The sequence below is a fragment of the Phallusia mammillata genome, chromosome 5 (genome assembly GCF_965637545.1).
Source record: "Phallusia mammillata chromosome 5, kaPhaMamm4.hap1.1, whole genome shotgun sequence".
Lineage (NCBI taxonomy): Eukaryota > Metazoa > Chordata > Ascidiacea > Phlebobranchia > Ascidiidae > Phallusia > Phallusia mammillata.
The window spans coordinates 3,383,900-3,408,504 of NC_137256.1; the positions used below are offsets into that span (position 1 = coordinate 3,383,900).

The window sequence follows — 24,605 nt, forward strand, 5'->3', positions numbered from 1 at the left end:
CTAGACTTGCTTATAAACTAAAGTCGAGACGAATGCGTAATCAATTTGCACTAAGTCGGTAGCAGATCAGTCTTGGCCTCCAATTAACGTGCATTTGTTGCTTACAAACTACTTTGCGACCGTTATAATCAACCACATAGCTGCCATCATGACTACTGGGTAAGAAAATGCTCTTAAACGTTGGACAGTCTTCTATAAGGAACAGGTCAATTCTGTGGGCTAACATATTGGATTTATTTTTAGAGAAAACTTTGATCCAAAACATTTGAAACCAGCAGGAAAGTGGTATTGTCCGACTTGCGGAAGAGGTCATCTGTTGGCAACAGTATCAAAATCGACAAATAATAATTCTAAGTCGTTTTCGAGAGCCCGCCCAAAGAAGGAAAAGGGTTGTAATTGTACAACAAAGATGAAGGACATTATTTTAGGTAGGCTTAAGAACCAAAATAGTGGTTTTGCGAACTTGAGAAACGTAGAAGTATGACAATATTAATAAATCTTCGATGTCAATTAAAAAATGAAAGTGAAACTAAGTATTGTGAAAACAAAATGTTTTTACGCAAGTCATTGTATTTGACGAGCTGAGAAGTATTTCAATTTCTAATTATTCAAATCCTCAAAACAGCCCGAAAAATTTGTTGACGTATAAACGTCTGGAAAAAAGAACATTTTAGCTTTGACCTTTTAGTGACGAAATAACGCTTTACGTATACGCAAAAACTATACTTTTTCTAACAATATACTTACTGTGTGCTGATGAATCGTAAATGATTGCATACGTTACATGCAAATTCCGATTTGAAGTAATTTCCAAACATGTAAACTAACATGCGATCAAAAGTGCACTGAATCATGGCAAGAATCTCGCACTTGACGTTTGACAATATCGCAATCGACTTACACTTGAAGTTTGTTTGCCCTTTAGGCGCATTAACGCCATGTTATGACTTGCAGCTCTTGTGGTTCGAGCACTTTTCGCCGCCCACGGGTTGATTGGAATATGGCGCGCCCAAACCGAGTGGAATCAAGTTGCTCTTTGGCTGCTGCTTATACCGGTTGCTGTGCTGGTACTGGAGGCGCTTTTTACCGTTGGAATTCGCGGCGGAGAAGAATACAAGTGGTATGTGGGTTGGGTGTTACTTCAAACTGCTTTGTGGAAAAATTTGTGAAGTTTAATTTAAGCAACCTGATTTATGCGTTTCGGAAACGACTATAGGGACCTTCTTGTTACTAATAATTGTTTATTTGAATAGATCCATGTGTAGGGTTCCTAAAACACTTCAGCAAAAATAGAAGTATCGTATGTTGTAAGAAACTCCTCCAGACAGACCGACATATCGTTTTCTTCTTGTTAAAAGCCGCTTCAGAATAGTGTTGCAATCACTAAACCGCATTTGCGTTTAGGATCAGTCCGTGTGTTTTTCTCTACTTGTGCGGTGTCGTCCCTTCAATATGGTTCCTGGAGCTAAAGAATCTAGACATTCGCCAAGGATTCCATTACTGCAACGATTTATACTGGGGAAACTTGGTAAGTGGATTTATGCAATGCAACGTTCAGCGGAAACCAGAGAGTATATCATTCAAATCCACATGTTTATTGCAACAGTCGTCTCCTGGTTGTGCTGCAACGTTTCAAAGCATGCCGTATGCCGATGTCAACATACTCATAGCAAACACAACTCAGCTGAAAGAGGCCTGCGAAGCGGAACGTGCCTATCTACTTGTACTTGAGGAACTTAGAAAAAACGGTTCGGTACGTGAGAACCTATTCCAATGAAATTACATTACTGAAGTTAAGACCATTTTCAACATTTACGGTTTGGTTTAAAATTAGGAGAAACTTAACCTACACTTGCGAAAATTTACACGCTGTGTTTCTATGAATGTTTGGTCAGTTATGAAAGAGGAAATAACGTATATACAGGGTTGCCATCGACTTAAAACCAAAAATAAGGACAACCGAAAAATTAAATTTTCATGTGAAACGAAACAAACGTTTTTGAACAAATCTTTGCATTTATACCAGCCATGACATAATATATGCAATATATTTTGGCCAGAAACAATCTTTTCCAGCAACTCCTTGTTCGTAGAAAATACTTCGTGCATCTCACAACAGGCCAGGTCTAGGTTTACTTCTACTTGTAGCAGGGATTTGACTAGTAATTGTTAAAAATAAGACAAAATAAGGACTACAGTTAAAAATAAGGACATTTCTTAGAAATAAGGACATTGAACTTTTCTGAGACATAACCCTTCAAAATAAGGACAAATCTTAGAAATAAGGACGGTATGGCAACCCTGCGTATATAGGTAAACATGCCTAGAGCTATAAAACAACCATATAACACACATACAATAACAAAAACATCGCACACAAAATGGAAAGCTTTGTGCAGAATTAAATGTAGAACGTGGTGTTTTCGGGAATTATGTTAAGACTCTGACAACAAAAGCAGAAAGAAAACGAAATATGGGCAGAAAAATTTGTCGACAGGTAAAGCAAAGGCAAGAATTGCAACACTACATAATATGGATGAGAATTTAACAAAGCAACAACATTTGAAAAATGCTTTTTGTGGACAAACCAGTTCATGACATTTGTATTCGTGTTTAGCAACGTTTCTTAATGAGATGAATTCGACTGGGTTGTTTGCGAATGCCGTGGACGATTTTAACAATCTAATATATAGGCCTATAGTACGACCGAAAACAGATCTATTTTTCATGTTCTTTTACACACAGTCGTATAAAACTTTATTTTAAGCTTTTCATAATGCTTGTTTTTTCAGTTGGTGACAACAGCTGAAACAGTGACCGAAGCCGTTTCACTCGCTGACACGGAAGACACAACTGCGGCAGTATTAGACGGGATCGGCGGTGACGTTGTGAACACGATTGAGGGAGCAAAGCAGGCGCTGGATAATCTGGTAAGACCGCACCTGTAGAAAACGCAACGCGAATCCGATAAAGATAAGACATGATTGTTTGAGATATCATTGTGGTAAATTCCTTTGACGTACGTGGGAGTACGCAAGTTTAAAATTCTAGTCAACAATATACGTAATTAGTTTGTATAGGATTACAGATATTCTCCTGTAGTGTTTTAAATTTGGCACCACATTAAGTCGAGGTACGTCGTTATGGTAATTAGGTAATGCACAAAATAGCAATACTATAAGAGTTTGGTTTTTACAGCTAAGCGGAGTGAATATTTTTGACCGCACCACGTGGGTTCTGGTTCTGCATCAGTTGTTGCTTTTCATTCTTATAATCGGAAGATGGCTTCTACCCACTGGTGAGGGGATTTCCCGAGACGAACTCTCTCAACTACTTCTCGTTTTTATCGGTGTCGGTGCCGATATTCTTGAATTTGTAACAGAAACAATTAAGGTGAGAAACTTGTAGGTCTTTATAACATATAGGTCCAGTTATAGCATTTGAATGTAATTTTGCGGCCAAAACCTGTTTTAGATTATATGACTCACAACGAGCTACTTTGCGCCGATACGAAAACCCAATACAAATTTTCAAAGTTTTGTTGTAAACCAGTGGTTCTCAACCTTTTTCGACGAATTCCTTCCTTAAAATTCACGACATTTCCATTCCTCCCCAAAAGACAACATAGTAAATGCTAAGTCATACATAGCCCATACATTTCATTTTTTTGTTTTTAGCAACTTTACAGGTTTTATTTTTGAGATCACGTGTCTATTTCCAAACCACATGTTCAAATTCAAAGTAAATTTTTCCCCTCAAGTTTAAAAATTTTTCCGTTGGGAGGATTTTTTTCCCATTGGGAATCGTTGGTGCGAACAGGAAATGTGTTGCACAAAATAAACATTCGCCGTAGTGCGTTATTACTGCGTAAACAGTTGATATATTGGAGGAAACTTTCCGCGAAAAAATGGCTAACAAACAATGCGCGATAGCTTTCTAGAAACGTCATTCTAGAAAGTTCTCCTAACTGATCCAAAACCTGCATCCAATCTCCATTCTCCCGAAGTGACGCATGTAAAATTTAAAAACATCGATTACGGTCTGGTTTTTAATTGTGGTGTCCCTTCGCGGTGCAAAAACAACGTTGGTTTCATCTGCCGAGAGAATGCCATGCGTCAGGTTAATCTCGCAAGAAAATAAATTATTGATGTCAGACATGGTTTTGGCTCCGATGACGAACATGGTCCATTGCGTTAATCATTCCCAGCTTGGTGTAACATGTCTCGGTGATTATCTCAGCACGACACAAAACTTGTCAACTATGGCTTTATTGGCTCTTTGGGTTTCCCCAGCAGTATTTCCAATCTCTATAGAAGTGAGATACACAATGTTTGGTTGTAAATAGTCTAAATCAGGGGTTCCCAAACTTTTTTGGTCAGTGGCCCTAATGTCTATTTAATAGCGATTCGTGGCCCACCATGTGCTGTAAATTTGGGCACCAACAAAAAAATAACTCAGAAACAGGCGAAATTATCCAGCAATTTATTTTTAATGAGATACATGCTCCTAAAATTTGGCTACAAGATTAAGAATTCTTTGCAAAAATTACGTTTTTCAAAACAAAGCGCATAACATCTACAGTATTACAAAACAGTAGAATCTATTCAAATGGCTCTGTGGCCCATTGAAAATGTCTTGGTGGCCCACTACTGGGCCATGGCCCACAGTTTGGGAACCACTGGTCTAAATAAAGCGAAGACAGAACGGGGATGCAACTTGGTGCCGCACAGTAAAGAAAGGGGCGACGCGAAGTTAAATATAAAGCCACTTATAAGCGGTGATAAAAAAACGCAAACGGATTGGTTACAATCGGATATTCCCGAGGCGTTGCCACGATCTTAGCCATTAAACAAATATAGTGGTGTCGATTCTTGATCTTTGCTTGGTTCCGGATTGTATTTCTGCATAAAAAAGATTCGAGCAGCAGTCATTTATATTGGTGTTGGCAGCTGCCCAATACTTAGGGGCGCCAAGTTGCATCCCTTCTGTTGTTGTTTTTTCACCTGACGATGACAATAAAAACTCTAGAAACGTTTTGATGTTTTACACTCACATACTACTTGTATCATTTTGTTCTTTCGGAAGCGTTTTGCAGAATGCTTTGTGCAAGTTTTAACACAGTTTTTGAAGCATCACCAGTGCAGATCATCAATCGAGCTGGAACAGAGTTATATATAATATAAGCGTCTACACGCTGATTCTATGTACACAAGTTTACTGAAAGTTATGTTGTTAATTAAATTAGTCCGTGTATAATTTCCCCAAGTACCAAATATATGTTCTAGGATTTAAAAGTTAAATCTTTAAACTTTTTGCGGTTTGTCAAGCGCCCAACTTCGAAATTATTTCGCAGGAAACGGCTGTGCGTTGCGACAAAGTGGTAATTATCTGTATCATGGCATTCTGGTCGTGGAGCACGTTGCAATTTACACTCGTGTTAACCGCTGCGCAAGCAAGAAAGTCGCGAGCTGTCGGCATTTACGAAGGAGAGGGGTCGTCTTCAAGTCGCGTCCAATCTCCGGTCGTTGTGGTGGAGGAAGGCGGAAAAGAGAAAGGTGAGACGTTTGAACGTTTTTGACTTTTCCAGGTACAAATCCTGTTTTCCAATCAACGTGCTAAAATATTTAGGGTTAAGAGTGATTGAACTTTTTCAGCAGAATATTACAATTGCTATAACCTTTTTTTGTTTACCATCATAGGTGCCTTTGCAAAATTTTTCACCAACACTGAGGTATGGGGTATCATGTCTACGCTAATCCTGCAAGACGGTCCCTTTCTCGCCATGAGACTCTACATTATGGTGGGTAAGCGCGTCATCCACCAAATGATCGTATTCTTCACTTGCAAGAACTGCCTCGTGGTGATCCTACAGCTCTACCGACTCACCATTATTGCAACAGCATCCAAAGAAGAAGATGAAGATGAGGAAGAAGGAGTTGCGACACAAAATATTGAAACAGTTAAGGCGTTAGTCACAGCGCAGAGCAAGTTTAAAATGGGATTGAAAAAGAAGACAGGCGAGGCTTCAACATCCGGCACCAACAACGGGAAAGCGTCGAGCAAGGTCGCGCCGAGCGTGGAAAACGGCACAGAGCTTCCCGAGGCCTGATGCGGAACACGTTCTGGTATGAGCGTGTAACATGATTTACTTTCTGTACAAAGTGACTCGACGAGCTGGCAAGAGTGTCAAACTGTACCGATATCAATGCCATTTACCGAAACACCTCATTTGTCACGTGACGAAAGATGATTGCACTGACTACAACAAGCATGAAAAGCTGTTCGAAAAATTCTTAACGCATTGACAAAAAGTGGTTGTTTTAATTATTATCTACTTTAAAAGGTTACTGTAATTGGCAACCCCAGCAACAACCGATTTCAATAAGCCGTCCAAATAGCTTTCTGGCTTATCACTTCGCGCTGTTTGCTGCATAATTCATGTGCAACAAATTTCTGGCTGAGCTTCAGCCCAAGCAAAGGTTATTGATAAATTGACACAAAGTTCGTCGCCACCATTAGACAATGAATGAAAACGGTCGAACTTGCGCTTTTTATTGCTTGTTGTGGTGATACACACATATCTCTGTTATCAAGATTTTGTACGCCGGTTCCTATTTGAAAATACAACTTCTTCGAAACGAATACCTAACCCCAATTGTTATTGAGAGTTTTTCTGAACCAGTTAAATATTCAATGGAACCAATTCAGCACTGCGAGAAACATTAATAGCTTCCATGTTTCGGGTTAGGTATGGGGTGGGAAGAGCGCCGGGGCATTGTGCAGAAACAATACGAGCGTGTGTCGGCCTCCCCACGTCGAGTGTTATCATCTGTGTCGCCTATTGTTCCACATACTTGAAAATAATCACAGTCGTTTGGCGAGGTCACTTTCGGGATACGTCTCGCCTTTCCGCCAACGTATAACTGTTTGTTGCTGGTTTGGGCTTGTGGGCCTTTTCTGAACAAGGGCGCGAGTTTAGCTTACCCCCCTGAGCTGCAAAGACACTTAGTATTTGTGAGGTTTGCCTAGACAGCACCTACTTTAAGAAGTAAGTGCAAAATATTAGAGTCATGTCTGTACCAACTTCAACCCACATCAGCGGTGCAAGAACGTAAGTAGACTTGCAGCATTTGACAATTTTTAGGCGCTATGTTAAGTGTGGCATTAGGGCATTGTGTTTTTATCACTGTCTTGCATTAAAATTGTCGCGCTATACAGTATTAAAATAATAACAAGGCACGTGGGGGCTTAACCTGTTTAGTACAACCGTATTGCCTTTTGAGATAGTTTAACACAATAAAGCAAGATTAAACACGGACTACAAAATTGGCAGGTCTACAAAATGGGGAAAATGCGACCCTGTGTCGATGAGTCAAAGCAAAACGGACCACTGGTCAAAAATGAAGCATCAAGCAACAAATTTTGTTTTAAAAATGCCTGAAGCGATCGCAGTAACAAAGCGTAAGTTTCTAGAAATTTGAATACAAAACCTTTGCCACCATTTGCTAAATAAAAGTGAACCAATGAAACCGCGATAGTCTATTTCCTAACATCAAGCATAATTTTACACCCTTTATGTAGAATTGCCGCCTGGGGCAAACCGGTACCGAATGAATCCGGATGGAAGTGTAATGCCTCTGAAGGGGGAGGCGTTTGACGATCAACTACGTGAAGGATTTGGAGACGCATCACCAGGAAAGTGCGAACGCTTGAATAAACGTGGTGCAAAATGATAAGAGATTTACAATGTATTGCTTTCAATAGCCATTTTGATTTTGTATCTCCAGTACTGGATTAACCATTAGGCAAAGTAGGCACATGCCTACAGGCCAGTCAAAAATCCAGGCCACTTAAAAATCAAAACGAATTTAGATCTTTGTGACAATGATTTGGCAACACTGATAATTCTAATTTTTTAGTTGGCAACCCTGATTTTCAGGCCACTTATAGAATGTGCCTACAGGCCAGCAGACCCTTAATCCGGCACTGTGTATCTCGACTCGTAACACAAAATAGCGATCTTGTCCTGATTTTAACAATGCGGAGATATTATCAGATAGTGTATCGGCAATGGCAGCCGCAAGCCCTCAATGATTTTTGAAAAGATTCCAGTTTAAATGAACAAAATTGTACTCTTTTGTCAAAATCACAAACGGCTGAAAAGATACTATATATCAAAATTGGCCCAATATGGCATTATCTGCACTTTTCAAAGGTTACTAAAAAGTATTTAATTTCATTTTTTAAATGTCCAGCTACCAGAAAACTCGCCCCAAAAGATCGACTTCCATTCCCAACATGACCAAATACAGGAATGAATTCAATGATCGGGCTCGAGAAGGTTTTCGTTATTGGCCACTTACGCGGCCCAAGCCGACTTTGTGTGAGTATATAGCGAATCCATTGTCCAAGTATATATACGGTGTGAAACTTGACGCTAGGTTTTTGCACAGATGGAAAATACGGCATGGGAAGTTACAAGTCAGTGCTGGGTCTTGGTGACGCTGTGCGAACGTAAGGTTGGAAGAAAGTAACAACATTCACCTCCGTTTTTCATCGTCCGTTTATGTTATTTTATAAATAATAAAATTTATTTTGGCGACAAATTCTACGAAACTAGGCCAACTTAATGGGAGATGTCAAAAATTACCATGTGTTACTGAATTTGTCCCGTTGTGTAAAATTCGTATTTATGCCAAATTAACTATTTTTTCTGTCGTGTTGTTCAATAAAACATTTTGCATAAAAAACGTGCATTTTCCGCAATGAAAGCCTCCCGATTTCTTTTCATATTACGTACGTTTCAACTTTTAAGGCTATTAAGGTAGAAACATGCGATGCACAAAGAAATTACGTAACCTTAACGCTGTGGTAGCTAAAAAAAACTGAAAAGTGGTAATAAAAATGGAAAAGTCTGGAGAAAATGTTTTCACACGTTAATTGTTAAAAATATACCAAGATGAAAACAACAAGCATTTTACCAAAACGTTATGAAATCGTGAAATGCGTCTCGTGAAAGTACCCAAAACAAGGTTTCCAAAAATACTTGCTTGCACAGAGTCAGTAGATATCAACACCACAAGTGAAGATCGCTCTCTGGATATAACACTCTGTTTTTGTTAACACCAAATCATTCTCGGTAAAACCACATATGTCTCACTTAATTACAATGTAAACTGAAGTAATCCGTAGTCTGTTTAGTCGTGCCAGAAAGCATATCGATTTCAAATTAACACACCACACCGATATAATTTTGTCGTGAATCAACACTTGAAGAGGCACAAGCACGCTCGCTTAATCATTGTAATTATACTTTGCCGCATAATTTGGGCCTCAACATTAAAAATCGAGGTTTTGCGCGCAATCCCGAAGCCACTCGGCTGCACACACCCGATGTAATTGGCGGAATATTACTGTGAACTCGAACAATTGACAACATGCAAAGAATGTGGTTAATGCAAGGAGTGCTAAAGCACCGTTTCTCGAGAAACACCCCATTTAGTAAGGAAATTACGGAAAACCGCAAAACCATGTTAGACCAAATTGGGGTGGGAATGTGTATGATAACTTTTTTTTGTGCCTTGTTACCTAGCAAGCTACCCAAGCACTAGTTACGACGGCACTTGATGTTTTGCTCCAACTGAAGAAATAAGCAAACACTGTGTGATGATAGGAATTAAAACACAACTATTAATAACAGCGTATAAGGCGTTTTACTTGGCTGCAACGATAAAAACGATTTCAACAGGAACTACAATGTTTACAACTTGTTGCAAGGCACGAAAAAACTTACAACTTGATGAAAGGCACAATTCTTACTAAAACATCAGTCCAGCATGAGGCTACATTGATATACTACCAAAGTACAAAATTGTGTAAACTACAAAATATTGTGCTCATGATGTGCGGCTACGAAATAGTGAAACACAGTGGAACACAAATTCTCGCTCTCTACCGCCGAAAGTGTTTGCTCGAAAACGGTGGTCGCCCGGTGCTTAACATCATGAGCGTTAGGTTATAATTTCTCCACGGCCCAATAAGTGCACTTGATTCAGTTAAATGTCCTGCGAACAAAAGTTCCACCAGAGAGGTCTTTCTTCTTTTTGATTTTCTTCTTCTTGCGCGTTTTGTCCGTGTTCATTTCCTCGAGCGCCTAAGAAATAATATTTCAGACTCCAGCGACAATAATCTCAAATCCCGAGTTTGAGAAGGCATCATAATGCGCATACAAGGCCCAAGTATTTTTACCTGAATAAATGGAAAGAACCACAAAACGCAGGCTATAGACTATAACTATAGTTAGGACAATTCCTAATGTTCTAAATCTAAATTTTCTTTTCACTAAAAGGAGAAAGTGACCAGGTGTGGTAGGCTGATTTTAAAACAGAGATGTGTGTTAAGCTTGCCCCATAAAGACCATTGAAAAGCAATCCCACAATCAAACGTACATTACGCTACAAACAACTTTTATTAATGCTGGCATATTTAAATTTTTCAACACGGTGACTCGACCCTGTAACTATGGACATATGGCTCGAAATTAATACAAAGCCAGATTCGTCCGTCAGCAATAAGCATCAATAATTTATCACTTATAATTAAACACTGTAATATTGTTTATACGTATCGCGTACCGCTTTGGTCTGTTTCAAAGCACCGGAGAGTTCATTAATTTTAAGGTTCAGGTGGGAGGTTTCCGCTCTGAATTCATCCAATTCGGCTTCAAGTGTTTCCCGTCGAACTCGCTCGTATTCTAACTGAACTTCAAGTTCCTTAATATGCCTTGAGAATAAAAAACGTTTGTTTTTATATTTTTTAATGATCTATCACGGTAATTGACAAGTAATGCAAGTAACATCAAGTTTATAGAGCTCTTCTGGCAAATGTATTGTTATTCCGACGTTTCGACGTCCTATATAGGTCATCTTCATCAGGGTAAATAACATTGAATGCGACTAGAACAGTGCACGATAAACAAAGGAAAAAAGAATGAAACGCAAGCACGTCACAACGCAACGAAAAAATACATTTGCCAGAAGAGCTCTATAAACTTGATACTATGCCTGGCAGCAACAGCTTATTTAATGCAAGTAACATATTCGTCAGTATATATGTGTAAAAAACTGTTTGTGACAATAAACTAATTCATGTCTCATGTGAGCAACTTTACATGTCATTTTTATCTATAAATAGTACAGATTGCAACCTACAATAGCGAACTAATAAGACTTAAGTTATGAAAAGTTATGTACAATATTTCCTACAAATTTAGGAAGAAACAACGACAGTGGTTGAAACATAATAACGACTTTATTTTTTGCATAACAACACACACACCTGTCGTTTTCCCTTTCTTCTCTGAGCTTTTTCCTGTCCTCTGGCAGCTCCCCTCCAAGTTGTCGGTAGTTGTCCTTAGCAATCCGCAAGAGTCTTTCCAAGTTCTCAACTTTCTTCAAAGCCCGACCTGTAGACGAACTTTGTCATTTCTTGGTAAAGTAATTTCAATTGAACACCTAATGGTTTATTCCACCAAATTCGCAATTTAAAAGGTTTAGGTTACATGCATTTTAAGACTTTTATAAGGTTACATCATGCATTGTTGCTAAGCCAGCAGCTGATAACAATCATAGTACGCCAGGCCTATTGACGGCGTTATACCGAATTCTAGCCTAGGCCTTGCCACATGGAGAATGCTTGGTGACCGGTTGATTCGGTATAACACCTTCAACAGGCCTGACGTACTATGATTTCTCTATAAGTGTGCCGTGATCGCTGGTCTTCATCGATACTTCAGGGCTGATCCAAGCTATTCTTTGTCTCAGCTGATAGCGGTTACATGGAATTGGAAACAACCTTTCAGTTTACATAGCAACCTTTACCTCGGGACGCTTTCTTAGACTTGACGCTGACTTGTAAGCCTGGACTGTCACTCGAATCACCAGCTAAACCCATAAGAGGTGGATCTTCGTCGTCACTGAATTGGTTAGAATCGGTTTCATCCAAATCTTCACCGTCATCTCCGCCGAGCAGTTTTACGCACGCAAGTTGAGCAAATCGTTTGGCGACGTCACACGGGGTTTCCCCAGATGAGTTTTGAATCTCCACTAAAAATTAAATCCGTCCAGATGTAATATTAATAAATAAGATTTTGAAAGTTAAAATCTGTATCCAATCTAAAAAACACGAGTTCAAAGTTACTTTAATTGAAAAAATATACACTTTCAATTTACGTTTGAACTATTAGTAATGATTAAAGCAAATATTTATCATTATAATTGTGATAAGGTGCCTCTGTACATTAAAGCAATTTGTGCTGATCTTAAATTTTGCAGCTGAAAATGTTTTCCAAACACAATTTTACAAAGATACTAGTGTCCAAGGATCTAAGTTAAAATTTCAAACAACTTTATTCTTACTGTTTGCTCCCATTTCCACCAGCCACTGCAAGACTTCCACATATCCTTGTCCAGCAGCTTTATGTGAAGGGGTTGACATTTTTTCATCTCTTTCATTAATGTTGATTATTCCCTGTTCAATCAAGGTTTTCAATGTGTACAAATCTCCTTTATATGCTGCAACATGTGCTGGAAAAGCTAGATCTGCACAAAAAGGTTAAAAAATCTAATATTACATATTTTTATTTATAAATTTATGGAATTCTTTGATAGGATAAGTGTGTCTTATTGTCAGAAGTATTTGTTTTAATTCAATTTTACACTTTTTATTGTCACAGTAAAAGCTTGTATAGTGTAGATAAATCAGTTTTTATCAAAAACATTGGCACCAGTATGTGGACAATTTAATTCTATACTGATTAAGATATTTAAAAAAAGAATAGGAAATAAACATAAAAAATGAAAAAATGAGGACTTGAATAGCTGTGTAAAATGTCTTAACACAAAAAATTTTACAAGCTACAATTACAAACTAAATACAAACTAAAAAAACTTAAAGCCTTCAAACAATCTTACTTTCTTCATCTTCTGCATGTTCCTTCTCATATTCAAAGTTGTCTATAAATTCAACCACTGATTTTTTGTAATATCGGTTTGCGAGGTCTTTCGGTGTTTCACCCTGATCGTTTCTGGCTGAGAGAACATGATCTGAACTAGGGGCATTTGAAATCAGAAACTTTAGACATGGAAGTTGACCCTCTTGTGCAGCAAGGTGGGCTGGTGAATTCCCTGTATAAGAAATTGTAAATTGTAGTACAACAATGCCATGTTCAAGAAGTACATGAAGAAGTAATTAAATGAAAACATGCTAAAGCATATATAAGTTTAAAGAATACTGTAATAATTATTTTTGCTATTATGTGCTTGTTCAATTCTTGCTGTATCTTACTACAATTTTAAACATTATCAACTTATAGCACATGTCAATTTATCTCTACAATAAATACTCAAACAAAACAAACTTTCAGCTGGTATATATGAAATGCACCAGTTAAAAATGGACTGTTTGTGTTTAAAAGCACTGTTACAAACAATATACAAATTTTAGGTCTCCAATACATGGCTCCATGATTCCTAGTTTGCATTGCCATCATGAGTTCAAAAATTATACTATTTTATTTAAACGTAGTATGTACGGATTTGAAATCTGAATCAAAACAGATAAGGATGATTTGTTTAAAAATTGACATGACAAATATTTAAATGTCATGTTTTATTTTCAAATATATTGACTTGTTTATTTTTTGTCTTACTTTTGTAAAATATATTTAAAATACTGCATACCACAATTATCAACATCATCCACACTGGATCCCCATTTGCAAAGCATCTGCAAGCAACCAAGTCGGCCATGAAAAGCAGCACAGTGAGTGGCCAGCCACCCATTAAAATCTGCAGCAGCCACATCCTGTACAAAACCATAATATGAAGTATTGGCATATGAAGGTAAACTTATGCTCTACATACCACTCCACTGCGTAATATAGACTGCAATGTAAAAGAATGTCCATGGGAAGCTGAAAGGTGAATTGGAGCACTTCCACGATCATCTTTACATGATAAATTTGCACTGTTGTTTGCAAGTGCCTGAAGAGAATTTCAGTTAAAAAATCAATGTAACCAAAAAGTTTATTTTTACACTGCCGAACATTGCTGTGGGAGGTTGGGTTTGTAATTAGCACAGAACAGTTTAAACCTGTTCTGCCGATAGCAAGCCCGTTTTCAACAAAAATGTAGAGAAAGTTTTTCTCTCATATACATGTCTGTTTAAAATATTTGCACACTTCCAGAGCAATTGTACATCATACCTTCCTACTAAAAATTCAATTCATAACGTAACCTACCTGAACACAGGCATCTTGACCACGGATAGCAGCAATATGGGCAGCAGTCCAACCTCTGGGAGTGACATCTGTAGTGTCAGCACCATGCCATAACAACCAATGCAAACACTACAAAGAAAACATTTCTAAAACCCTATTCAAAAATAAACAACCAAGCCCACTTATGGAAAGGCTCTGAATTATGGTCAAACAAACACCAGTCATGCAATAAAAATGTGTGTTAACCCATTAATGCAATTTTTCTTGAACCTTGCCTCAAAAGACAACGGCTATTTAACTGAGTGTGATAATGTAATACTCAGATAGTGAAACATTATGAACACAAGGGAAATATAATTTAAGTCACTTTTGTAATATTATAACAATCAGCAAAACTTTACCCAGAAATCTAGAATCTGTGATAAAATCATTAATTGAAATCTTTTCTGTCTATCAACATGGTAGTTGTACCTTATCTAGCAATGAGTTAACATGTTCAATTATTTTGTGTCACATCAAAAATCAAAACTTGCTTGATTTGCATAGGGAAACAAAGGATTGTATGTGACTCAGTGCTGTTTGTTACATCAAAGTAATATGTTTAGTTTCATTTTCCAACTGACACTCCAATCTGTAGAGTATGGTGATTACATACACCAACTTTTTGACAACTTGCAGAAATTAACAATGTACTGCCTGGTCTTTCATCACTTGCATTGTACACAGTAAAAATGGTACTACATACGACTTCGGAGTTGGCCCTGCACCCCTGAGATCTTGTAGGGATCAGCTATATTATGTACACTGGCCTAAATATATGCGCAAATTGCGAACCAGTACTGTTTCATTTTTTTGTCAAAAAAAAAACATTAGGATGGCGGTATTTAGGTTTTTATTCTGTACATTCAACATACCTCAAGTGCTCCAACATAACATGCTGTGTGAATTGGGGTAAATTTTGATTCCGGGTCAACCTCATTTATTCCGGCACCATTTTTAACCATATTTTCCAGTTGAATGACATTTCCATGCCTTATTGCCTCATGAATGCTGCTGTAGTTTACTTCTTGTTTTCTTTTAGCAACTACAATAAGCAATAGATATTCAGCTGAGCAAAAACGTAACAAAGGCAAAATTTATTGTCGTAACGTGCCCACATTTAGAAATTAACTGTTAAAAGTTGGAGCATACGACATACGTTTTTAACATACCTGTACCCATGACGAATCTTTTGGTGCTCTTGTGTTGTCGGAAATCGGAAACAACTTGAGCTTTTGTGACACACCAGTAAAACGCTCGTTCAAATCTTAAGTTTGTTTACATCAGCTGTTCGCGTATCCATAGAAAAGGTTGTTGGCGCTGCAAGCGGAAAAAATATGTTGATTATTTTTCTGTTTTTTATTTATTTTCTATTACCGTATGTCACAAGTTTTTGAAAGCTATATAATTGTTGATATTAATTTATCAAGTCTCAATCCCATCATAGATATTATAATAAATTATAATATCTCTACTCTCATAAAGCAGGAAATGGTTCTTGATAATGATGAATTTTTCCCACACGCGCAATTATACAGTTGATGTTTTTGGAAAAAAAGCTTTCTGCAGCCAACTATTATTTTCATGACTTCCGGATATAGAGCCGTAAAAAGTAAATCATCTACCTTATGGCAAAAGTGTACACATAAACTTAACTTCTATGGCGCTTCAAGTGGTGGTTGGTAGTTATGGCAACAGTAAGAGCAAAGAACTATCAATATCAATTGTAGTTTTGCAGAAGTTTGGATTGAGCATATCGGCTAAATAGTAATAATAAAAATGTCCGTATCCAGTGGGAGATCACCCGGATCTGCTGCATCTTCACGTACGTATTTAACCATACTTTTTGTAATTGTTTCTTAAACGTGCAAAACATATAGGATACCTTTAATAGCAGATTTTAAGTGTGTATTTTTGGGGTTAAGTTAGCATCAAAGAGTTTTTTAAAGGTACTGGATTACATATTTACGAAAGATTTTACGATCTATCTATGTCCAATATTTTGGAAATCAACAAAGTAAAAATAAAATAAAACTTTAAAGCTGTACTGGTTCTTAACCTTTTTCCTTCACCCCTTTTAAATCACCAACCAATTTTCGCTCCCCCTTTTGTAATTGCTTAAATAACAAAACCATTGTAATTTAATTTTTATACAAGCATTCCCGCAGCCCCTAGGAACAGTTCTTTTAATAATATTACAGGTAATTTTCTTTGCAGGTGGTGTTGTCTCTCGTCAGTCTGGCCGAGTGACATTTCCGCAATCAGCCAAGTCTGTTTCATCTAGCAAGTCTGCATTGCAAGTGATTGATGATGAAGATCCAGATAGCAACCCCTTCAAAGTTCCATCAGATCAAGATATATTTATGCTCAGGGATCAAGAAAGGCAAAGAAAAAAAGAAGTAATGATAAAAACTTTTACATATTTCACTTGATTTGGTGCAGTGCTATTAAATAGCTCAGGACACAAATGTACTTCATGCACAAATTATAATTTTGTGGAGTTTTGAAAGCACTGGTGGGTAGATCTCTTCGGGTTGGGTTGAGGGTTTGCAATTGAAATAACACTGCAAATATGGTCTCATTTACCTTGTTAGGGCTTACATTCTCACGTTCCTCAAACCATGTGCCATACTATGCAGTATACCATGCGGTTTACCATATGTTAACATACGGTATCATGTGGTTTTTAGTACCACCCAATTTGGTGTACTGCATTTAGAATACCCAGGATACAATGGTTTATACATTTGGTTTTACATGTTGCTACAAATTTTAGGACAGAGAAAAGCAAAGAAAGCTGAGGGTCCATGAAAAAACTACATATGCTTCAAGAGTTAATGCTAAAACTGCCTCAATGAGAAGGGCAGCTCTTGGCTCAGAGGATCAATTAGAAGAAAGCACACCTGATTTAGCACTCAAGGATGATCCTGGATGGACATTAGCTGTAACCAGGGGTTAGTTGGGAGTGTGATTTATTCATTGACTATTATCTGGTTTATAATGATAGCACAGACAAAATGATGCTTTGATTTTTTTTAAATACCTTTTTCTTGGTATTTTCCTTTTCTTCTTGGGTTTATTTACTTGTTATGCTTTTGTAAGTAGATGATGACTTTTTATTATTAACCTTGGTTTTAGTTTTAGGATATCTGTGTTTGGACACTGTACAGGTACGGATATATTGGTATTATCTGTTGTCAATATATATTTTCAGATCGAAATGTGGAAAAAGAGGACCTTGCTGAATATGTCAGTAAAAAGCGTGAGATGTTCTTGGTCCAATACTCGCTGCGAGTGAAACGAGATGAAATGAAAAAACTTGAGGAACTTGCTGCAGCAGAGGAACGAAAACTGGAAAGAGCAGAACACTTTCTTGAGGAAGATGCTGCTATGTTTGATGAGTTTCTAAAAGAAAATGACAAAAACAGTGTTGAAGCAATAAAAATGTGAGTCTTGCACTGGAAATGAATGAAAACTTGGGAAAAAAATAACATGGGTATTTTTTGATCTTACACAGAGCTGAATCAGAAACAAAATCAAAACTGGAAAAGGTAGCTGAGATTAAAAAGAACAATGCAGTTATGATGGGAATCAAAAGTGAAATATCAAAACATGAGGAGACTCTTAAGGTACAACGGTTTTATTATGGGTCCCGTTCCAGTAAGGGGCTGGTGTAAGCGTTTAACACGGGCATTTTTTCAATTTAGGAGTATATCATGTACAAGGGATTTCTGGAAAAACTGACCCCGAATGAGTGGAAAGAAGAAAAGAAAAAAGAGAGATTGGAGAGACGCAGATTAAAGCGTGAAGCTCAACAGGTTTGATGTTGCATTCAATTTCGATGCTCAAAAAGTACATATGATTTATAAAACTGAAATGTTTTTAAAGTAGATATTTCATAAGCAAACTTGCTTGTGTATTAACAGGCACACCAAGCCCAGAGCTCACTTGCAGACAAACGCTCAGTCAGTTCAGTTGCCTCTGCTGGAAAAAAAGGTATGGTATTAGAAAAAGTTGGTAAATTCCAAAGTAGGATATACAGCAATACTTGGTTAAACCGGATTCGATTGATCCTGATCTTCGCCTAATTTTGACAAAACTCGAGATACAAATGATTTCTAATGTGGTAAGACTTAAAATAACTGATATTGATTAATCCGAATCTTCGCCTAATCTGAACAAATTTGTTAGTCAAAATTACTCCGGATTAACAGAGGTTTAATGTACGTATATCACCAACTACATTACATTTACGTTTTGTGTTTAAGATTTAGAAAGCCGCGGGTCAAGTCGGGCTGCGTCATCCCACGTCAGGATACGAAGCAGCGTACTCAAAAGCGCCACTACGCGGAAAACTTTATCCACGCCTAAGAGTGCAACTGATACCGAGAGCGTACGATCTGCTGAGGTGTCGTTTCTTGAAGACGATAGTGACGATGTAAGTTTTTCTCATAACGTATCTTTGCCAATATTTATGTACCAAAAAAAACAACTCTCCCATCTTTATTTATATCCTTATTGATAAACTATTTGTCTGCATAAGAATGACTATTCCTTTTCATTTCCTCTTGGTTCCCATTTGCGCATTTTGTAAAAACTACGTATCTTACACTTACTGCGAAAATATGAAAAGCGTCTTTCTAAATTAAAACCGTTTTTGTTTAAGCATTTTGTTCTTTCGTTAGCAACAAAACAAAAACTGCATGGAATTGTGCCTACAATATCTGATTTGGTTACAAGCTTTTTAGTAAAACCGAAAAGCCTAAACCATTTTGCTGGGTTTACGGATGTATTAACTAATTAACACGACATATAAGCGAAAAAACTAATCTATCTTTGTTAACGGAGAATGTATTTTCCAAGCAACCAGTCAATAAATGTACATGTAATATATATGTTTTGCCTAACTGGATTCTTTAATTCCTATATTCCTATTTGTATAAAAACCTCAGGATAAAACATAATAAAACACAAATGAACAGTGATCGCCACTGACCATGCTGTCTATTGGAGGGTCTAATACTGTTCCGTATCACTCTCAGTTCTATCTTTGTTGTTAAATCAACAGGAGCCAGAACTTTACTTCACGGATCCAGTCCAGCTTCTTAACATCTTCCAGGAGTTAGAGGAACATAATTTGTCGCTAATTACAAACAGCCAGGAGACAGAAGAAGCAATGGAAGAATTGAAACATACCATCGCGCTCACAAAGGACAAAATGTAATTAAATACTTTAATGGTGAAAATAACAGCCCAAATAGACGTAAAAAGCGACATGCTTTATTGTTCAAACGTTTCGGCAAATGCTCATGCCATCATCAGTGATATGAAGGCCACATCAATTGCACCCATTTATATACACTTTAGTCGCATAAAAGAATGATAAAAAGGTGCGAAACAAGGGTCGCATAAAAACGATAATTAAATACTAGTTTAAGTAAATATTCGCAGGGGCCGGGTTGTTTTTTAAACTAGAATCCATTGCCAAAACTTGACCAAAAAATATATCTGGATGAGTATGCCGTGATCGCTGGTCTGTATGGACGCTTCAGGGCTGATCCCAGTGTGAATGTATTCATTTTAGCTAATCAATGGTCGAACTGGCGATGCCCTACTATACGAAGTTGACATGTGCAGTACACAAGGCAGGCAACGGTGCTTGTGATTCGACTTTCGGGGGTTTCTCCACTGAGCCTGTGTAGCTCAGTTGATTGAGCGCGAGTCCCGCAAAGACTCCTGTCTTAGGTTCGAGTCCCACCACGGCTAGATTTTTCTAATGCCTTGTCATGTGGGAATGCTTGGGGACCGACTTGCTTCGGTATAATTTAAAGCAAACACACGTACCAATATATTGGCACATTAGACACGGTCATAAAAATATGCATGATTAAAAGCAAAAATGGTTGTGCCACTTGCACTGATGACAATACCAAATGTCAAAACAACGGATAAAATACATGCAATTTTTCCAGTTTTTAGTACTGCCAAAAAGTACTTAATGGTGAAAAATATCGACCACATTTATTATTTTGCAAGGAATCGGGAGACAGACATGCTGAAATCACAAATCAGCATCCTGAAGTCCACGATTCGACGGGAAGAGGAAAAAGCAGATGACTTGGAGCTGAAGTGCAAGATGTTCTCATACGGGGAGTTTAAGGAGGAAGATCAAGAGAAAACTCTTCGTCAGCTGAACAAGAAAGTGGAGGAAGTTTACCGGTTAGAAGTACTTTATAAAACAACACTTTAGTTGTTGGCGTTCGTAGCTGCATTGGAATTGATTTTAGTCGACAGTTGGTAAGACAGTATATTTGTCCAAGCGAAAAAAACATAGATGACCATTTATAGCAGGGGCGGGCAACTTCTCCAGTCGGCGGGCCTGATAAGGGAAAATGAAGTACTTGGCGGGCCGGATTCCTGAATCGATACATTAATCGCGTTTTTATCCAGTGATTTAAAATGGATTTTTGACCACCTAAACCAGGGGTGGGGAAACTTTCCTAAACCAAATACAATCAAGTACGTCACAATTACAATACAGTCCAAACAATCTAACTGATATAACATAAATTTATTCACCTCAGCAAATTTAATTCATACACCACCGACTTAGATACTGCTGAAGCACTAACTAGGCTACACGTGTGAAAACAAAGGAAACCGTGAAAGCAGGCCAAACACAAGGTTGGCAGTTATGTCGTAACAATGGACGTGTGGTGCAATGGTAACAACGGTGGGAAAGTTTGTTGCTATTGGGGAGCGTTACTGTCCGTTGCAACTATAATTATAGTTTATAATTCAAATTATAATTTGACGTAGTAAGCAAGTAGTGGGGGATTGCGGCAGACTGTGGCCGCGGGCCACATTATCATGTAAGACCAGAAACTGTCTGCGGGCCGCTCAAAATCACGTCGCGGGCCGGATGCGGCCCGCGGGCCGTATGTTGCCCGTCCCTGATTTATAGACTATATATGTGTCAATGTATTGATAGACTTGTCCAAGCGAATGAGACCTAATCCCCGTTTTTTTTGGCGTCAGACCAACCAATTAAGTATACTTAAATATATTTGCTTTAGAAAAAAATGCAGAAAAAGGTGACTTTATTAAACACGTTTTACAAAAAAAAAATTGTTTGCCAGAGGCTGTATTGGTGACAATGAGGCGAATATCAGCACTTTACAAATGTTGACTACCATTGAAAACAAATTAGAAGAATTATTTGAGAGCATTGAAGTTATGCCGCCTGAGCTGGTCGAGGCTGCTGAAAAGGCCAAAGAGAAAGAGAGAAGAATGCGACTCCGGGAAGAGAAGTTGGCGACGCAAAGAGCACACCAGGAGGAAAGAGTGAGAAAGGCCCTGGAGAGAGCAAAAGCTGATCCAAAGAAAAAGGTAAAGTTGATGTTTTTGTGTTTAAATTTAAAAAATCTAACTTTGTGGTTAGTCACTACACTAAATCTTCGAAGTAACAACGTTTTAACCGTATTCATGTTAAGTTTACCGTATAACTTACCACTCAAGGATAAACAAATATATCTGAAAAATTAAAATGTGTTATTGCCATTTTGAAAGTTGGTTCTCTGTTTCTGAAAAAAAAACAGATGTCTTTATTTTTTAGTATTATATTTAGTAATTTTGTCATGAATTTACATTGGGCAGCATTTTTTCCTTTACATGTTATTTTTTTAGGTTGGAAAGCGCCTTGTGTTTCGGTCTGAACCTCCTCAGCGCAAGCAAAAGGAAAGTAAGAAGAAGGAAGGTCAAGATAAGGAAGAGGAAGAAAAACTTTATTTTTTCACATAGCTTGTTTATGGAAGAGGAAGTTTCTGTAAACCCATTGATGCCTTACTGATCGCTTGATGAAGCCTATTCACGCCCTGCTCGCCATCGAACATATATTTTCTGTACATTTTCTGTTCCTATTTCCTGTTTTATTACCTTATAAAGCAAATCGATATCCTAACAGCTACCTTAGACAATTTACTTTTGTTTAAGTGATTTGGAAGTCTGGCAAATTTTCATCGTTGTTTTACTTTATTCAAAAATGCTCACATACAATTTATATTGAATTTTCAGTTTGAATTCTGTTTTAAATAAAAAAACGTTTGGGCAAACCAGTGTGAAATATTTGTTTGTTTCATCCTAAGGGCTGTGCCGTAAGCCAGGGGTCTCCAACTAGCGCAGCATTTCTTTAACATTTTTCTGCATTGATCCCTTAACAGCTTGCTAATTTGACCTCATCCCCCAGTTAATAAAAAACTCGACGACATATTTTTGTGACGTCATAGTTTGCAATCTTTTTTTAAAAAAAATTAAAAAGGGTAAATAAGATTATTCATGTTCATCTTAGAGATAACAATCATAAAAGAGTTCTGAGAGTTTAGAATCTCCTAAACTAGTGAGCTGCGACGAAACCTAAATGCGTTCACGTAACGACACATTTTCGTTTTTTTCTAATATGCGTACACAAAACTCACTGTACACCAAATGCTGTTTTTGTTTCCTCACTTACTTCAGGTTGTGTTGTTGTGACACGAAGTGTTTGCCAATTCTCGTATTTTAAATCACAACAGTGATTGGGGCTAGTCATAAGTTGGCAGCACAGAGTTGCAAGTCGGGCCGGGCTTTTCGGGCCGGGTTCGGGTTCGGGCCGGGTTCGGGCCGGGTTCGGGCCGGGTTCGGGCCGGGTTCGGGCTTAGGTATTTGTGAGAAAACGGGCTTAAAACGGGCCTGACTTTACGTTCCGTGTCCGCCATTTAAAAAAACAAAATAAAATCACTCAGCTAAGAAACTCTGGCTTTGACCTAATGCCCACTCTACTCTAAAACGTATTGTTTACCCCATGGTCTACTATTGATCATTGTGTTTGTTGTCTATCTCTTTTTTCTTTCTCATCCTGTCAATCAAAATTTCGGGCCTAAACGGGCTTCGCAAAAACGTTTCGGGTTCGGGCCGGGCATCGGGCTCATACTTTCGGGTTCGGGCCGGGTTCGGGCTCAGATTTCGGGCCCGCTTGCAACTCTGTGGCAGCACAAAGACTGTCAGTAACACGTTATTGCAACAGCTGTCGCAACGTTTATCTTCGTGGGATAAACTGCGAAAATCCGTCGCTTGTTTGAGCCGATTTAAGAACTGTGTACTTTGGAAATATGGGAAAAAAGAGATCTGCGGATCCGCCAAGTTTCAACCCAGTAGGACTGATTTTACAAGAATTGGAGAATGCGTCAAAATATATTGTGCAGTTGGTACAACAAGAAGCGTTTCCCTCCGACCTTGCTTGTCTATAGGATTGTAAAAGTTTTGAAGAGGCCATGCAGCATCGTTGCTCAACGAAATACCGTTCGTCGTTATGCAAGTTGCGCCCATCTTGTTAATTGTGTTATCTGCGTTGGAGGAAAACTGCGGAGGTCAGATTTATTTGAGCAACAAAAACACCAGATTATTTTGCCATACCGCCACCACGTGACGGACTTAATTATCGACCACTGCCATTGCACCAAAGGTCATTGTGGGACTTTGCACGTACTCGCCTCTTTCCGCGAGAAGATATTGGGTAGTTAAAGGACACTCAGCTGTGCAGCGCGCCATTCGCTCTATTCGCCGAATTTTACAAGCATTCGTTGGCAATGCTGCGCTTACCGACGAGTCGTTGTGCACGTTGCTAGCAGAAGTTGAGCGCATTCTCAACAACCGACCGATCGGTATATAACGGTAACGCTCCCCAATAGCAAAAACCTTTCCCGTCGTTGTCACCACTGCACAGTTCACCATACGTCCATTGTTACGACATAACTGCCAACCTTGTGTGTGGCCTACTTTCACGGTTTTCTTTGTTTCCACGCGTGTAGCCTAGTTAGTGTTTCAGCAGTATCTAAGTGTGTGGTGTATGCATTTGCTGTGGTGGATAATTTTATTTTATATAAGTTAAAATATTTGGACTGTATTGTAATTGTGACGTTCTTGATTGTATTTGGTTTAGGTTAGTGGTTCCCAACCAGGACCCATGGCCCCATGAGCTGTGTTCCGGGGGGCCACAGGTGTAGATTCACCAGGCACACCCACTGAAAGCCATTTTCTGTTTTAATGCGCATAATTAAGCGTGTGTTGCAAATAACTTTTTCCCCAATTTAATCGACTATTTTACACACTGTTTGTCTATATTGAAGTTTTTCACGATTGCGGATTCCTGTTTACTCTATTCGACCTGTTTAAAACCGAAATTAGTACTGAATTCCAACACGAGTTTGCTATTTAATTTTTTTAAGGGGGGCACAGGTCTTGTACAGGTAGT

General features: G+C 38.2%; 4 protein-coding genes across 4 annotated transcripts; 3 read left to right on the forward strand and 1 right to left on the reverse strand.

Annotated features, from left to right (window-relative positions):
- Positions 1-34: 34 nt before the first annotated feature.
- LOC145229277 (transmembrane protein 26-like) lies at positions 35-6,642 on the forward strand. The gene is made up of 9 exons (XM_080094586.1): positions 35-159; positions 244-428; positions 955-1,120; positions 1,405-1,528; positions 1,607-1,753; positions 2,793-2,930; positions 3,199-3,393; positions 5,354-5,555; positions 5,700-6,642. Exons 1-9 carry the CDS (start codon positions 149-151, stop codon positions 6,107-6,109), a joined length of 1,578 nt encoding a protein of 525 aa, XP_079950712.1. The 5' UTR covers positions 35-148; the 3' UTR covers positions 6,110-6,642.
- Positions 6,643-6,782: 140 nt separating this feature from the next.
- On the forward strand, positions 6,783-8,758 carry LOC145229279 (uncharacterized). The gene is made up of 5 exons (XM_080094588.1): positions 6,783-7,111; positions 7,334-7,461; positions 7,582-7,699; positions 8,256-8,383; positions 8,454-8,758. The coding sequence occupies exons 1-5, from the start codon at positions 7,071-7,073 to the stop codon at positions 8,516-8,518; spliced, it is 480 nt and encodes a 159-aa protein (XP_079950714.1). The 5' UTR covers positions 6,783-7,070; the 3' UTR covers positions 8,519-8,758.
- A 424-nt stretch (positions 8,759-9,182) lies between these two features.
- On the reverse strand, positions 9,183-15,631 carry LOC145229278 (ankyrin repeat domain-containing protein 42-like). The gene is made up of 11 exons (XM_080094587.1): positions 15,490-15,631; positions 15,193-15,362; positions 14,300-14,407; positions 13,923-14,042; positions 13,740-13,863; positions 12,972-13,184; positions 12,417-12,599; positions 11,880-12,104; positions 11,338-11,464; positions 10,635-10,782; positions 9,183-10,153 (listed from the first exon to the last, which is right to left on the reverse strand). The coding sequence occupies exons 1-11, from the start codon at positions 15,497-15,499 to the stop codon at positions 10,052-10,054; spliced, it is 1,530 nt and encodes a 509-aa protein (XP_079950713.1). The 5' UTR covers positions 15,500-15,631; the 3' UTR covers positions 9,183-10,051.
- Positions 15,632-15,934: 303 nt separating this feature from the next.
- Positions 15,935-22,428, forward strand: LOC145230177 (cilia- and flagella-associated protein 100-like). The gene is made up of 12 exons (XM_080095559.1): positions 15,935-16,142; positions 16,535-16,716; positions 17,094-17,271; positions 17,532-17,763; positions 17,835-17,946; positions 18,025-18,135; positions 18,244-18,313; positions 18,586-18,755; positions 19,386-19,537; positions 20,354-20,536; positions 21,457-21,706; positions 22,004-22,428. The coding sequence occupies exons 1-12, from the start codon at positions 16,097-16,099 to the stop codon at positions 22,115-22,117; spliced, it is 1,800 nt and encodes a 599-aa protein (XP_079951685.1). The 5' UTR covers positions 15,935-16,096; the 3' UTR covers positions 22,118-22,428.
- Positions 22,429-24,605: the final 2,177 nt, after the last annotated feature.